Source organism: Convolutriloba macropyga, chromosome 4, assembly GCF_964194025.1.
Source record: "Convolutriloba macropyga chromosome 4, txConMacr16.3, whole genome shotgun sequence".
NCBI lineage: Eukaryota > Metazoa > Xenacoelomorpha > Acoela > Convolutidae > Convolutriloba > Convolutriloba macropyga.
In genome coordinates this window covers 43,835,769-43,851,382 of record NC_134471.1, presented here as the reverse complement: position 1 = coordinate 43,851,382, position 15,614 = coordinate 43,835,769, and the positions used below count along the sequence as shown (strand labels likewise).

The following is a 15,614-nucleotide window of genomic DNA, read 5'->3' as shown; positions in this document are numbered from 1 at the left end:
GGGCTCAAAGACCGATAGGCAATAAATTTTAGAAAAAGTTTCAAATTTCAAAAAAAAAGAAATTATTTCATATAAAATGTAGCAAAACATTCACTTGCCCCCTAGCAACTATTTAATAACATACTATCAAACCTTGGATGAGGTTAGCTGGCTACTGAGGTCAGAAAAACTGACTAAAAGAAAAATGTTTTTGAAAAACTAAAAAAAAATGCAAATTTTACCAAGAAATTTCTAACATTCGAAAGGTTAAATTGTTGAAAGAAAACAAATCTATTGAAACTAAAAACTACGCAGTAACTTTTTATCAGACCGTGGAATATGTTTTCTGGCCTTTGAGAATGGGCAAAAATGAGAAATTTACAAGAAACCTTAAAAAAAGTGCATATTTTATTTAAAAAAAGCTAAAATTCGAGACACTAAAATGTTGAAAACCAATCCATTATAACTAGAAACTATGCAGTGCTCTATTATCAAACCTCAAAGGAGATTCATTTTCCCCTGAAGCTGGAAAAACTAAAAAAAATGACAAAAATTTCCGAAAAAGCTTAAAAATTGCAAAAATTAGTATCATTTTGCGTGTTTGTGTTTGTATTACCAAAACAAATAGCTCATAAAATGGTCATAACAAGTATTTTTGTCTCGCAAAAGGCCTTCATCAACTTTTAAAAACTTCAACCTAAGACTAATCAAACAAATAACTAAAAAAAATCACAAGAAAAGATGAAAAATTACACCATACTGAATTACACCATAATGTCAATCTGTTAACGCATTTCGCAGCCTTTAAAATTTTTTAGCCTATAAAAATGAAAAAAAAACTTTGGCTTTAGTGTTAAAAATTGGCATGAGCAACAAAAAGAAACCAAATACATTAGAATAAAAACATTTCGCATAGCATAGTAGCCACATAAAGCTTAGCCGGTAGGTCATGCATAATCAAAAATCGTAGAAAATTTCCGGTCAGTTAAATTTTTTCTTACACAGTACGAACATAGCTGCCAGATAGCCAGAAAATAACAGCGCTTGCTTCACAGACTTGAATCTCAAGATATCTATCCTTCCAGTTTTGTTTTTTTTAAACTAATTGATGTTGTTTCTTATCCATCAATGTTTATAATTTATGTTTATATGTTTATAATGTGTATATTATAATTTTTATAGAAGCTGCCCCCAAATAACCTTCGAGCTTGAGATATCCTAAGCAGACCTAAACAACTAACTAAAGTAAGCAAAACTTCATTAAGGAGCAAGAGAAATCATGTGTCATCATAAATTTATTCATGCAAATAAAACGACCTAATTAGAGTAAACATAGCCGGCAGATTTCCGGAAAATAGCCGCCGGTGACGCGCTAGACGCACATCGGGACTGAAACAGAAAAAAGGAAAAGAAGATATAAAAATTTCCAAAAACTTTTCCTTAATTTCAAAAAATGTTCTAATTAAGTGTGCAGTTTGTTAGATTCTAAAACTTTACTTACTTCAGGTTCTGAACTGAAGGGTATTAAACTTAACAATAAGATCAGCTAGCAGTCGCTCTAAAGAACTTTGATAATCTAATTCAAAAAGATAATGATAATCTGACTCAATGAAGGGGCTTTATCGGTTTATCCCGTTTCTTTTAGATTTGCTCTTTTGACATTGACCGCATTTACTAAATTACGCAATTCAATGCTTGAGGAAATTTAAATTCCATTCAGTTGAAACAGTGAGTGAAGTAATTCAGAAGTCAAAAGTGAAAGTAGTGACTTATGTTAAACGAAAAACGTGATCGAAAGGTAAAGCGAATTAAAAAAACATAGCAGGACAAGTCCTGAAATACAATTCAAAAAATTGAATGAAAAACTTAAAAGTACTCTACCTGACACGCAGATCAATTGAACAAAACCATCCAAAACACAAACAAAATCATCTCAAAAAATTGAGAAACTAAAACAATCAAACAAACTAAACAAAACATACTCATTACTAAAACTCTAGAAGCTTTTACCCTTTAGGCAAAATTTGGTCTTTTTTATTATACCTATTTCAAACATAAATTCAAAACCAATTTTTGTTTCTGAAATCGATCCAGTATTATGTCTGCAATAACTGAAAGAGATTCATCGGCACTAGAAGATCGATTAACTCGAAAATGACCGAAAAATTAAAAAAAAAAAGAAATCAATTGCAAATTTTAATGAAATGTTGCGAAAAATTGTGATACTAAAATCTTCAGAATCGTTTCTGTGTCTGTAGAGGCTATAAAACGCCATCCCGTAACCCAATTCCAAGCCTTCAAAAATTAATGGGCTCAAAGACCGATAGGCAATAAATTTTAGAAAAATTTTCAAATTTCAAAAAAAAAGAAATTATTTCATATAAAATGTAGCAAAACATTCACTTGCCCCCTAGCAACTATTTAATAACATACTATCAAACCTTGGATGAGGTTAGCTGGCTACTGAGGTCAGAAAAACTGACTAAAAGAAAAATGTTTTTGAAAAACTAAAAAAAAATGCAAATTTTACCAAGAAATTTCTAACATTCGAAAGGTTAAATTGTTGAAAGAAAACAAATCTATTGAAACTAAAAACTACGCAGTAACTTTTTATCAGACCGTGGAATATGTTTTCTGGCCTTTGAGAATGGGCAAAAATGAGAAATTTACAAGAAACCTTAAAAAAAGTGCATATTTTATTTAAAAAAAGCTAAAATTCGAGACACTAAAATGTTGAATACCAATCCATTATAACTAGAAACTATGCAGTGCTCTATTATCAAACCTCAAAGGAGATTCACTTTCCCCTGAAGCTAGAAAAAATAAAAAAATGACAAAAATTTCCAAAAAAACTTAAAATTTGCAAAAATTAGTATCATTTTGCGTGTTTGTGTTTGTATTACCAAAACAAATAGCTCATAAAATGGTCATAACAAGTATTTTTGTCTCGCAAAAGGCCTTCATCAACTTTTAAAAACTTCAACCTAGGACTAATCAAACAAAGATTTTTAAAAAATCACAAAAAAAAACATGAAAAATTTCACTATTTTAAGACCAAAAACTAAAAATGACCTTTTAACCTTAAATTAAGGCCATCCCAGCTACTTCCCGGTAGCTTCACCACTCTAAGCACTTGGCGGACTACTAAAGCGCACTTTGGGCCTCTAATGAAACTTAATGCCTGCTGGGATTTACCTGTTTATCCCGTTTTGAAAGATCAAAGTCATTGAAAAATGTGTGAACACATCTTAAAAAAGAACACAGCGCCCCAATACAATTCAAAGTTTTTGAATTGTAAAAAACATAGCAGGACAAGTCCTGACATACAATTAAAAGAATTTTCATTGACTAAACAAAAAACTAGACCCAGATCGGACTATGAGTGAATAGGGAAAAATTACGCCTAAAGTGAACTATGAATGGAGTTGGACAACCAGTCAGTTAGAAATAAATCTGATCCAAAAAATCGAAAAAACAGTAAAAATCAAAGTGAAATTGACGCTTGTGAACAAAGAACCAGTAGCGGGAGCGAATTTTTGTTGAAACTCCACTTTCTCGCTCTACTTTAAAACAAGAGCAAAAAAAATTCATGCCGCAAAACAACTCGCTTTTTTGCTCAACTTCCTGCTTCGGAGTGACCGAAATCACTACTCCAATTTGACTTCAAATATCATGAAAATGTTTGAACAGATCTTAGAAAAAAAGGACAACGCCCCAATACAATTCAAATTTTTTGAATTGTAAAAAAGGGAGAGCGCCTAAATAATAGCCGTTTGAGAGGCTGACGGCGGATATTAACAAAAACTGTGATCGACCTTTAGGCTAAACAAATTAAAAAAGCAACAAATTGCTTTCTTCAGGGCTCAAAACCAGCAATAAATGATCTGTTCACCTTGAATTTAGACGTTCCCAGCAACTTCAGTACATTAAGCACCTTGCAGACTACTAAAACCAGCAAAGGTCTTTTAATGCAACTTAATGCCCGCCAAGTATTACCTGTTTATCCAGTTTCGGAAGCTCAAAGTCCTTGAAAAAAATAGTAAAAACATAAAAAGAGCACTAATTCAATCCAAAATCTTTGGATTGTAAAAAACCTCTCTATACTAAGAATTGAACATGACGTCACTCACACAATTCAGTTAAAAATACATCAAAGAACGAACAAAAAGCAGATTTGAAGTAATTGTGGCGTCATATGGTCGCAACAAAGCTCTTGTAAATATTTAAAAAAAAACAAGAGGCCAATAATGGCCTCAGCTATCGCTTGTGGCTTTTAATAAGCCGACTTTTGTCGCATGAAATGCTCTCGAATGACTGGCGAGGCACTCAATTTAGAAGGGGGCATATGCTAGAGAAACTATCATGCTAAAACTTATGGCTAGGGAGGGGTTAGAATCACCGAACTCCCGGATGAGAGTCCTGGACAGTATCCACCAAGCTACACGGGCAGCTCTCAAAATCAAATGTATTTTAGTAACGGACTTTTCCTGAATGCTCGCAATTGAAGTTTCCAATAATTGCTTCAAACTTCGTTGGAGAGCGATTAATAATCGTTGGGCAAAAATTTTATTCTGGACCATTTTTCTCGTTCTTTCAGAATACTGCGTGGACAATGACCACTGTCTCTATTGACTGTTGTTCGGCATAGTGACCCGAGCAGTTGTTTTCACGCGGTATTGACATTTACATACTGCTTTATTCATACATAGCAAATTTAAAGCATCATTTGTGTACCTTGTTTTAGCTGCGTTCCAACGTAAAGACGATCCCGCTAGCCTGGTCCAAGATACTCGTTTAAGCCTAAGTTGAGTTAGGTTTGAGCTCTATTAAGATTTCGCAAATTTGAAACCGTTGAAGGAGTACAAAAATGAACCACGATATGGTCTCCAATACCCAAGGTTGGCATATCACAAACGCTGATTAACTGACTTTATGATGCTAACTTTAGCATTCGCTACAAGCATTGCTTTTTCAAAATTGGTCAAATCGCTTGATGCCAAAATCGTCTCACTTGCCTAATTAGGTCACTGCTTAAGTCATGTGCTGCTTAGCCAAAATATGAGATGCTAAAAATTGAATGATACATAAAACGAATGTAGCAAAATCATAACATGATAGTAAAACTAATGTACAAAAATCTGAATTATTACAAAATTTCAATTGTAATATCTTTACGACTAGTCATATGTTTTCCTTCTCTATCTGCGAATTAGATGTTGCCAGTTTTGGTCTCTATCGTATCCAAATCAACGTTTGTGTCTCAAGTTCATCAATGGATAAAAATTAATTAACAGCTAGTACCACAATCAAACCCGTATTCAAATAACTGGGAATTAAACCGTTCAAGTACTTCTTAATTAAAATCGCATAAGTAAAATCCACTGCAGCAATTGACAAGTCCAAAATAAGGCAGGGTTTGGAATCAACTTACACACGAGTACAAGCATTTCCGCACTAAATTGGTTGTGGTTCTAGCTTGTATTTTGACGTAATTATTCGTTGAAATTAGTCCGTACTAATGGATGCAACAAACAGGTGAAAATGATGAGCTTTAATTGATAATGTGAATGAGTGAAAAGACAGAAGACATTGAGACGAAACATTAGCTGTCTATTTGGGCAACAGTTGGTAGGTGTCCACGAAGCAGCTTCACCTAAACCAAAATCAGCTTGAAGAAACGATTTTGCTGGTTATATTACAGGTCAAGGGAAACAACTCCAACGGAAATATCTCCTCTAGTTTGATTCTAATAGAAAATAAATCGCCACGCAAATAAACCCCAAAGTTAACATTTAATTTCGGCGGCGATTTGTTCGGTTGTGATAGTTCATATCAAGTCCCTACGCAGCTACAGTGGTCCTATCCGTGGTCCTGTCCAGTGGTCCTATCCGAAAAACGGGTGTTATTTTCCGAAACTGTATATTGCATATAACAGTGCAGATATGATATTCTTGAGGGCTAATTCAGAGTTTCACTGCTCGGCTTTTATATTATGCTATATGACTAATCGAATTGCCGTGACAAGCTAGTCCGAGCTTCTGGATCGCAAAATAATTCAAAAATTTAGATTCCAAAAAAATGTAACCTAATCCGGAGACTCCTTCGACTGCTGCTGTCCTGTTCATGCGCAGGATTGCTTACAGTCTGAGTAGGTTTGATAAACATGGGGTTCTCGTTCCTCTTCACATCTGCCTGTTTCAAGGCCGACTGGAACTCAGCGAACTCCCTTCTGTCTTGTATAGTGACTACTATCTTCCACACTATCAACACAGACATCCCAATTAACAGGATGCCGATTATGATGGCAAGGATTATGAGGATGAGGAGGAGGGCGTCTTCGCAATATTTCTTCCTGATCTCGATCACGGCCACACGCACAGGGTAGCCAATGTCAGTTGCGTTCAGGTCCTGCGCAACTGTTTTCTTTAACTCCCAGAACCATTTCACTTACACTCGTTAAAAGAAAGCGGTCAAAACGAAATTTTACATTGTAAACTGTCTGTTTCCAATTGCAACCTTTTTAAAAACCGGTCCCTTTAATTTCCACAATGAACTAAGTATAATTTTAATCGAATATCAGAAACATTAGTAGAAGTATCCAGTGATTCACTCTAATTGATCGATTAATTGCTCTAAGAATATTTACACATTCTGCTGTCCAACGCACAACAATCAATACAAAACAAGTTTATGAAAAGAATTTTGTCCCAAGGGAGAAAGAGAAAACAGATATATTCCTGTTCGGCGCTTGAAGTAGTGGTCGTGGTTGGAGTGGTAGACATGGATCCGTTGACCACAGAATCCTCGTAGTCAGGTGAGCGTGGGAAGTAGTAGAAGAGGTAGGAACAATCCTCATTCTCGTCTTCTACAATGCACTGCTCCCTTCCCTCTCCCTCACTCTCTTCCTCTACCATATACACTAGCACATTGCGACACTCCAAGTGACAGTACCTGGACACAGAACACCTCTAGTTCGTCTCGCTTATCTTGTAAGTGATCCACACTCGCAAAATATTGAAAATCCGACTCTTCAGGTTCATTAATTAATTGATCATAACTTATATTGCACTGGTGAGTAACCAAATCAGTTAAAAATCCGTTAGGATTTTATATCAATCAGTCATCAACAAATGAGGTAATAAATTAATAACCTATCGAAAACCATTGAGAAAAATGTCCCACTGGACCTAACTAAAAACATAGCCCGCAAATTGCCGGAAAATAGCTGCCATTGATTCCCATAACACCGATTGGGATTGCAGGAACAGAAAAACAATGATAAAAATTAACTTTTGTACAAAAATCATTTTGATTGGATTTCCTAGTTATTCATACTCCTGTTTGCTAATAAGAGGATGCGGGGTCTAGTATCAATGATAAAACGCATAGAGATTCTAACGAAGACTTTTATAAGAACGAACGTCAAGCAGCGGGCATCTAAAATTGGGCTTCATGGGTTTATCCCGTTTCTATTTTGTTTTCGTTTTTCGATACTGATTCTGTTCACAATAGATTGCTTTGCTGAGCAACTGGTGTTCAAAAGCCTTTTGAGCAGAATGAGCGAACAATTAAACTAGACCAAAAAAGTCAAAGGTTGTGGAACAAGCTGTGAACTAAGGAAAAGCAAAAAATTGTTCAACGAAGAAAAACATAGCAGGAAACCTCCTTCTGAAATACAATATGAAGAATTCAATGAAAAAAATGGAACTACTGTATCTGACCAACAATCAATTGAACAATGCAACCCAAACAGACAAACAGTCACAAAAGATTAGAAAAAACAATCACAAGCTAATAAATATAATCATCGCTAAAACTCTTGAAGCTTTCACCCTGAATACCAAATTCGATCCAAATAATTATATCCATTAACATCCGCACACTCCTTGGAAGGGGTTTGTCCAATAAAGAAAGAAAACCTTGAGATAAAAGAAAAATATTTCAAAATGGACAATTTCAAAATTTATTGTAAAAACCATTTTTTGTCTCTCAAATCTGCCCATTAACACTTGTGCAAGACCTAAAAAAAACTTCACTGGCCTTAATGATCAATAAACTCGCCTTAATGATCGAAAATGAAAAAACGTGCATAAAACTGAAAATTGCAAACTTTACTGAAATGTTGTGAAAACGTGAAATTTATATCTACAGACCAATTTCAATGTCCCGGAATATATCTAGTTGCCCAATTTCAAGCCCAAAAACGTTTCACTGGCCCAGAAAGATTGAAAACCTTGTAAAATGATATTTAAACTCGTGAAATTTCAATGTTGCAAACCATTCCACTGCCATTAGACACTATGTAGTAACCTTTAATCAAACGGGGACGAGGTTCCCTGGCCCCTAAGGCTCGAAAGATAAAATTAACAAAATTGCAAAAAAAATTAGAAATCGAAGAAATAGCACCATTTTGCGTGTTTATGTCCGCAGCACCAAACGATATAGCTCACAAAAAGGTCATTAAAAGTAATGAGGTCTGACAAAACCACTTGATCAACTTTAACAAACGTCAGTTTTATTCGGAAGTACAAAAAAGCCATACAGAGGGCTGAAAGTGATCCAAACAGAAAAATCACTCAAAATTAAATATAGGTGCTATAAATTGTACAAAGGGCTTTGAAAATAATTTCCGTACTGCTCACATCTATTCGCGAACAAAGTTTCGAGATTCAAAAAAGTTTCGTTGCCCCCTAAAACCAAATTGAAAAAGTACAAAAGGCTACGAAAGAACAAGGAACTTGAAAAAACCAGCAAAAAAAACAAAGTTGTAGAAATTTGTGATGTCCATATCCATAAAATCTCAACTGGGTCAATAAAAGTTATCCATTAACCCATATCAGACATTCGTAAACAAAATATGGCGACTTGAGCTTAGTAGGTATGAAAATAACAAAAAAAATCAGCGACTTGAAAAAAATTACAAAAACCAATGCAACCTGGTCTAAATTATTCCTACATGTTTCTCCAAGGAATCAAGAACGCCTTATTTAAATTTGACCCCCTTCTATGCAATCTGGTTGGAAAAAAAAGAGAAAAATACAGAAATAATCATAAATTTGGAAAAACTAGCAAAAAGTTCCTGATGCTAATGTCCTCAAATATGTATTGCCATAATCAATGCATTAATCCCTGAGAAAGCTTTAAAAAGCTACAATATCCCCCAAAGGCAAAAAAATTTTAAAACAACAAAATTTTCAAAACATAGACGGCAGATTGCCGGAATAGCGGCGAAAGAATAGACCTGCGTGCCATATAAAAGAGATAGAAACAGATACAGATCTAAATTGAAAAAAAAATCGACGCCGCTCAAAAAACTAGGTAAAAAACATCCAGGGAGAAATTAATAAAACTTGTTAAACTTCATTCCACAGTAGCCTCTTATTAAGGACCTTTACTGCACATATGAGTTCCTTTAACCTTAAACACATTCAAATTAAACTTAAGTTTTAAAGTGCAAAAGTCATTTTATTGAGTGAGGCAAGTCACGTATGATCAAAATCTAATCACGCAAATAACCTAAAAACTTTTGCTAAAGCGAGTGAGAAATGACGTCACGCGCGCAAATGCCGTTAGTGAGAGGAAGAAGTCATTCCGAAAATTTGACTTTTTCAGCTTTGCTGTGTGAACAAATGCAAAACGAAAAAAGAGCATCAGACGACGAAACAAAAAAACACAGTACGACAAGTCCTGACGTACAATTCAAAGAATCTTCATTGACTAAACAGAAAAACTAGACTTAGAGTGGACTATGAGTGAATTGAGAAACCATTTTTAAAAAAATCAGACCAAAAAAATAAGAAAAAAAAACAAAGTCAATGTCAAAATGCCGCATGTGAACAAAAAAAAACACTAGCCAGAAATTAAAATTTAAGTAAAAAAAAATTAGGCCTAGAATGTGCTGTGAATGGATTGGTAAAACCAGTTAGAAAAAAAACCGATCCAAAAAATCGAAAAAACAGTAAAAATCAGAGTGAAATTGTCGCATGTGAACAAAAAACCACTACAGAGAAACCGAGTTTTTGTTCAAACACCGTTTTCTCACTCTACTTTAAAATTAGAGCGAAAAAAATTCACGCCACAAAACCACTCGCTTTTTTGCTCCATTTCTTGTTTCGGCGTGACCAAAATCACTACTCCAATTTGACTTCAAAAATCATGAAAATGTGTGAACAGATCTTAAAAAAAGACCGCGCCCCAATAAAATTCAAATTCTTTGAATTGTAAAAAACCAAGAGCACCACAATATAGCTCCGCTCAGCTTACAGCTTCGCAGTTATAAAAACTTCGCAAGAGTTACCAATTTTTTTGTTTTTAAGTTGGCTTTTTCAATACGTATACCTCAAAAAACTAGTAGTTTCGCAAAGACCTTTATGAACTATTTCTAGTGTCAATTTTACACCCAGTTAACAGCGAACTCAAAAGACTGCACAATTGTGGGCAAAAAACTAGGCCTTGCCAGTAAATTGAGCACACTATGCGCATGAAGGACTACTAAAACGAGCTTAGGGACTCTGAACAAACAATGCCTTCTGGGTGTTACCGATTTATCCCGTTTTGTAACAAAAAACAGCCGGAACCGACTCAAACCGCCAAAACTGACTTGATATCAACGACTACCGTCGTATTGGGACTGTCATGGGCATCTTATTAGCCGGTACATGGGTACTTCAAACTACTAACACAATTTGTTCCCTGTTATCCACAATTTTATTCAGGGTTGGAAAATAAACACCGGCCAATGACAGTGTCCTGACACAAAATCATTTGAGACATTCGATTTCATCATTGATGCTTGATTAGAGAATCATATCGAACAGGCCAGGAACAAAGATTTAATCTGTCAAATAATGCCCAACTGTGTAAGCCAGGCTAAATTTTTCTCAGTCTCCCACAATGATAGTTTTCCTAATACTGACACCAGATTTCTCTTGTGAGAAACAATGAAAACAAAAAAAGCTAAATTATATAACTAGCACTGGTTTCGGGAAAAATTTTCGTTGAAAGGTTACATTGAAAACAATCGAAATCTTGAAACTGAATTTCACCAGAATCAAGAGGTTAAAACGATGCACGACCTTGGTTTAATATTCTCGTAAAAATTCCTTTCTCTCATTCAGTGAGTCGAAGAGAAGTTCACTTAAACAGTAAGCACCCTTTATAGATTGGTACAGTACGAATACTCTATCTCAAAAAAATCTATACTGAACAGACGTGTAGAGCAGGAATATTTGATACGAGCTCCGTTTAAGAGCAGTTTAACAAAGATGCATTCAGTCAGCCCTTAATGAACTCCTCTCCAGAGGATTTCTGAGGTTTAAATGTATAAAACGATTCAATAACCTGTCCACGATGTCAGTCAAGTTCACTCTTTTTCTTCCTTCCTTCTCTTCTGTTTCACCTTCTTGTGGGTAGCCAGATGTGTTATTAGTATTTGATCCTCTCTCTTCATCGTCTACAATTTCGTCTCTGTGTTCATATGCACAAATCACACACTCCTTGTTTGGCTCACAGTGAATGTCGGGACAGTTGAAGCCTATATAACCCACTTGCATCAATAGGAATTATTCGTCAAACACCATCCACACCGTAAAATTGATAATTGGTGTTTTACCTCCTTAACATAGTACATTTCAATTGAAATAGTTATTAAACCTCTAGGCTATACAAATCATTATCATCGCAATAAGTATTTTTGATAGTGGTCACGAATACTCAAGCATATAAAATTATTCATAGTATTCATCAAAGGAATTAGCACGGTCTTTTCGTTTTTTTTATTTTAGTTCAAATCCTATAACATAGCTGGCAGATTGCCAGAAAATAGCCGCAATAGATTCGTAGATCGGCAGTTTAAAAAAGACAGTAAGACAGACCAAAAAATTCGTCTTTTCATTGAAGGCTGACCTGTTATATTTTGATTAAAAATCTGTATAAGTTATTGCTGCCTCTATTAGCTGATCTCAAATAACCTTCATTTAGAGTGACACACACCCATTTGACCTTATCTCTTTGAATTAAAGTAAATAAAAGTCAATTTTAAAGTGAGGAAGTCATTTTTGAGAGTGAGGTAAGTCAAGTGTGACCAAAAATTTAATCACGCACATGAACAAAAAAACCCGCTCCACTAAGAGCGAAAAATGACGTCACACATGCAATTCAGTTGAAATTGCATGAACGAATGAACAAAAAGTGGCTGTGACGTCATATGGTCGTAACAAAAATCATGACGACGAAATAAAAAAAAACCAAGAGAAGGCCAATAATAGCCCCAGCTATCGCTGTGCGGCTATTAATAAAAAAAATCGTATATGCACATAAAATTCAAAACAAAGGCAAATCTGAATGGCACTGAAAAACATTCTCAACGAGAGAAAAACAGTTCACCATGTAAACTGGACATTTGAGCTTTTACGTTTGGCAACAATTGCATAAAAGCAAACATTCACCCAATGAGTGGGGGCATCAAACAAAAATCAAATCGACGATGGTGCTTGCGCGAGCAATTTAAAATGGGCTCAATTTGAAATGGTCATCAACCGAAAAACAACAGTATGTATCCAGAAGAAAGCCCTCTAGCTATGTTAATGCCTCCAAGCACAAGTTTTCGTTCTTACCTGACCTAAGTGGGGAGAACAAAAGCATATTGCAATAGACGCCTACTTCTTGTTGTGAAGAAGAGAATCGGACTGCTGATATTAGATTAATTAAACTGCTAATCTGTTAAGTTGATGACTAAAATCATGATAACCAAGTTAATTGTCTCTTATGAACTTTTAATTTAATTTAACATTCATTCAATAAGGCAATCTAAAAGATTCCAGATAACAAAACTAAATCGCAAGACATTTGTGAGATTTATGACTTGTATGAGTTTATTTCACAAAAAATTATCATGAGACTATCAATTGTTACTGGCATCAGGGGCTATCAAAACGAGATAATGTTGAAATCAACTTGGTTAACATAGCCAGCAGATTGCCGGAATAGCTGCGAAAGAATAGACTCGCGTGCCGTACAATAGAGATAGAAACAGATCTAAATTGAAAAAAATCGACGCCGCTCAAAACGCTAGGCAAAAAACAATCAGCGATAAATTAATAAAGCTTGGAAACATTCATTCCGCAGAAGCCTCTTATTAGGGAACTTTACTGCACATATAAGTTCCTTTGCTCTTAATCTATTTCAAATTAAACCTAAGTTTTAAAGTGCAAAAGTCAATTTTTTAGCGAGATAAGCCAAGGATGATCAAAATCTAAACACGCAAATGATCTTAAAAGCTTTGCTAGATAGAGAATGGGATATGACGTCACGCGCAATAACGCCGTCAGAAGAGGAAGAACTCATTCAGAAAATTTGACTTTTTCAGCTTTGCAGTGTGAACAAATGTAAAACGAAAAAAGAGCGTCAGACGACGAAATAAAAAACATAGCAGGACAAGTCCTGATGTACAATTCAAAGAATTTTCATTGACTCATCAAAAAACTAGACCTAGAACGGGCTAATAGTGAATTGAGAAAAATCTAAAAACAAACAAAACCAATCTCAAAATGCCACATGTGAACAAAAAGCCACCAGCGAAAAATTGAAATTTGGTCAAAACAAAAAACTAGGTCTAGAATGAACTATGAATGGATTGGGAACAACACTTAGACAAAAATCAAATCCAAAACATAGCCGGCAGATTGCCGGAAAATAGACGCGAAAGACGCTTGGGGCCTTGCATGAATTGAAACAAATAAAGAGATTAGATAGACAGAACGACCACCAATCCTTTAATAGACCACTAGATTTTTTGGGTTAGCTTTGGGCTGTAATTGTTATGAGACACATAAGCTCTATAAGGAGAAAGCCCTAATAGGGCTCTAGAAAAATTAGGATCTCTTCCGTTTGTGCCCCCTCAGCTTAGTGGGCGCAAATTATTTGCATCTCTCAGATGCACGTGCAATATATTTTACATAATGACTAACTATGTAATGGCACGTGCTTTGTAACAGGGGGCGCATAACGCACTGGGGGCACAAACGGTGATCCCAAAACTAATATTAAAAATCAAAAACTCAAAACTCTAATAATCAGGAATAAGGGCATATATGTTTGGTACTACTTAAATACACACTATTGACTTTTAACAAGTAAATGTTCACAAAATTTAAAATTCCATAAGTGAGTTCAGAAGTCTTTTTTAAGTTTGGTAAGTCATTGAAAAAGTCAATTCCAAGAAGTCAGGGAAGACGAAACAAAAATCTGTTAGACGAAGTAAAAACATAGCAGGACAAGTCCTGAAATACAATTCAAAGAATTGAATGAAAAACTTATAACTACTTTAACTGACCAGCAGATCAATTGAACAATACCAGCCAAAACACAAACAAAATAATCCAAAAAAAATGAGAAACTAAAACAATCAAACAAACTTAACAAAAAAACAATTATCGCTAAAACTCTTAAAGATTTTAAAGCTTAGGCAAAAATTGATCCCCTCAAATATACCAATTTCAAAAATATGGCCAATACAATAATTCTTTCTGAAATCGGTCCAGCTTTATATCTGCATGACCTGAAAAAAAAATTCATTGGCCCTTGAAGATCGAGTACCTCACAAAAAAGACCAAAACCTTAAAAAATGAAATCAATTGCACAATTTAATGAAATGTTGCTGAAAATCGTCAAACTAATATCTTCAGAATCATTTCTGTGTCTCTAGAGGCTATAAAGTAACACAATTCCAAGCCCTAAAAAATCATTGGCTCAAAGGTCGATAAGCGATAATTTTTAGAAATTTCGAATTTCAAAAAATACAAATTCGTTCTATTAAAATGTTGAAAACAATTCAATGGGCCCCTAGCAACTATTTAATGACGTACTATCAAACGCTGGATGAGGTTAAGTGGCTACTGGGGCAAAAAACTGAATAAAAGTCAAAACGCGAAAAAAAATTGAAATTTAATCAAAAAATTACTAAAATTCGAAAGGTTAAATTGTTGAAAACAAACCCATTGAAACTAAAAACTATGCAGTAACTTTTTATCAGACCGTGGAATGTTTTCTGGCCTTTGAGAATGGGCAAAAATGAGAAATTTACAAGAAACCTTAAAAAAAGTGCAGATTTTATAAAAAAAAAGCTAAAATTCGAGACACTAAAATGTTGAAAACCAATCCATTATAACTAGAAACTATGCAGTGCTCTATTATCAAACCTCAAAGGAGATTCACTTTCCCCTGAAGCTGGAAAAACTAAAAAATGACAAAAATGACAAATAGCTCATAAAATGGTCATAACAAGTAATTTCGTCTCGCAAAAGGCCTTCATCAACTTTTAAAAACTTCAACCTAGGACTAATCAAACAAAGATTTTAAAAACATAGCCGGCAGATTGCCGGAATAGCTGCGAAAGAATAGACCTGCGTGCCATATAATAGAGATAGAAACCGATACAGATCTAAATAGAAAAAAAATAGACGCCGCTCAAAAAACTAGGCTAGAAAACATTCAGCGATAAATTAATCAAGCTTGTTAAAATTCATTCCACAGAAGCCTCTTATTAGGGACCCTTACTGCACATATGGGTTCCTTTGACCTTAAACAAATTCAAATTAAACTTAAGTTTTAAAGTGCAAAAGTCATTTTATTGAGTG

General features: G+C 34.8%; 2 protein-coding genes across 3 annotated transcripts in view; one reads left to right on the top strand and one right to left on the bottom strand.

Moving 5' to 3' along the window:
- The window catches only part of LOC142337695 (uncharacterized), a 420,762-nt gene that overhangs the window by 119,109 nt on the left and 286,039 nt on the right, over positions 1-15,614 (top strand). The gene's annotated exons all lie outside the window — the stretch shown is intronic.
- LOC142337696 (integrin beta-5-like) overlaps positions 5,039-15,614 on the bottom strand; it is a 127,146-nt gene continuing 116,570 nt past the window's right edge. For both annotated transcript variants that reach the window (XM_075387139.1, XM_075387140.1), the window contains 4 exons: positions 11,320-11,512; positions 6,720-6,930; positions 6,065-6,390; positions 5,039-5,632 (listed from right to left, as the gene is read on the bottom strand). In XM_075387139.1, the coding sequence (XP_075243254.1) occupies positions 5,629-5,632; positions 6,065-6,390; positions 6,720-6,930; positions 11,320-11,512 (734 nt within the window). In that variant the 3' untranslated portion in view covers positions 5,039-5,628. The remainder of the gene's footprint in view (positions 5,633-6,064; positions 6,391-6,719; positions 6,931-11,319; positions 11,513-15,614) is intronic.